Source organism: Fulmarus glacialis, unplaced genomic scaffold, assembly GCF_000690835.1.
Source record: "Fulmarus glacialis isolate BGI_N327 unplaced genomic scaffold, ASM69083v1 scaffold4717, whole genome shotgun sequence".
Taxonomy (NCBI): domain Eukaryota; kingdom Metazoa; phylum Chordata; class Aves; order Procellariiformes; family Procellariidae; genus Fulmarus; species Fulmarus glacialis.
The window spans coordinates 19675-21005 of NW_009223665.1; the positions used below are offsets into that span (position 1 = coordinate 19675).

General features: G+C 45.6%; 1 protein-coding gene across 1 annotated transcript in view; it reads left to right on the forward strand.

The window, feature by feature from the left end:
• The window catches only part of LOC104079728 (left-right determination factor 2-like), an 18661-nt gene extending 18528 nt beyond the window's left edge, over positions 1-133 (forward strand). The window contains exon 7 of the mRNA XM_009581865.1: positions 1-133. Within this exon, the coding sequence (XP_009580160.1) occupies positions 1-133 (133 nt within the window).
• Positions 134-1331: the final 1198 nt, after the last annotated feature.

A 1331-nucleotide genomic window follows, 5' to 3' on the forward strand; every position in this document is an offset into this window, starting at 1 on the left:
GGCGGAGAGCTCCCCGCTCCCCATGATGTACCTCATCAAGAGGGGCAACCGCACCGAGATCGAAGCAGCCGAGTTTCCCAACATGATCGTTGAGAAATGCAGCTGCGTTACGGACGGCATGGCGCTGGTGTGAGGTGCAGGTGGCCAGCCAGGGATCCGCGGCTCTCACGGGGAGAGTGGGATGTCACCCAGTCCCCCGATTCCCCGCAGCCCTGCCCAGAGCCACCCCAGTCCCCAGCCCTGGGACTGGCGATAAAGGTCTGGGGGGACCCCCAGGTACCCGCCGGCAAGGGTGGGCAGCGGCTGGGGCTGCGGCTCTCCCATATGCCCCACTACCCTGCAGAGAGGGTGCACTTAAAGGCACTGTCCGTATAGATGGGCTCAGAGTAGCATCTGTCTTCACACATACCTATATGAGGGGTACCTATGGAGCCTAACGCTTCTTGAGGCCCCCTTGATGCTAGCCAAATTTCATTGAATTTGATGGAGCTGCGTCCAATTTATTTTAGTCCCCACCCCGGGAGTACTGCAAACAGCTAAAGGCAAAGGAGGAGTGATCACTGCCAGGTGAAGAAGTAATGCGTGGGTTCAGCTTTCCATTCTTAGACTCAGAGCATTTCATAAGTTTTGGTCCTTCTCTGTCCCAGTCATGTTTATGGTGAATTGTAGAGCAGAAGCACTTACATGTATATATTGTATACACACACACATATACACATGTACATATATATTGTATATGAATATATGTATGTATTGTCTACATACCTATTGGATATATACGTATTGTCTACATACATACATATATGTACATAAAATATTGTCTAGAGCTCAAAGGAACATATATATGTGTGTATGTATCATATGCATATATACATATATATACATGTGCATAAAATATTGTCTGGAACTCAAAGGATTATATTTTTTGGCCCCTGCACCATGGGCTTAGCACAGTTTTAGGCAGAATTTAGAGTCCTGAAGTCAACGGGAATATTAGGACTTAGGTTTGCTTGCATGAGTAACACTTTGTAGAATCAGGCCTTTATTTTTCTGGTGGTGTATTACAGTTATTTCAATTTAGGGATATTTTTCAAGTTTTGTGTGCTTTCAAACTCAAGGAAACAATAAAACATAATTATTAAAGTAGCCATGTGTTTGCTTATATTTATTCATAGGTCTAAAAGTGGAGGGGAAAAAATCTGTCATATTTCTGAATGTACCTCAGTGCACAGCTCCTATAAACATACACACCGTAACAGCTCTTCTCAGTCACCTGCGTGATCCTGCCTGCTTCTGGTAAAGCTTATCTACTTGGGCAGGGACTGGGACTG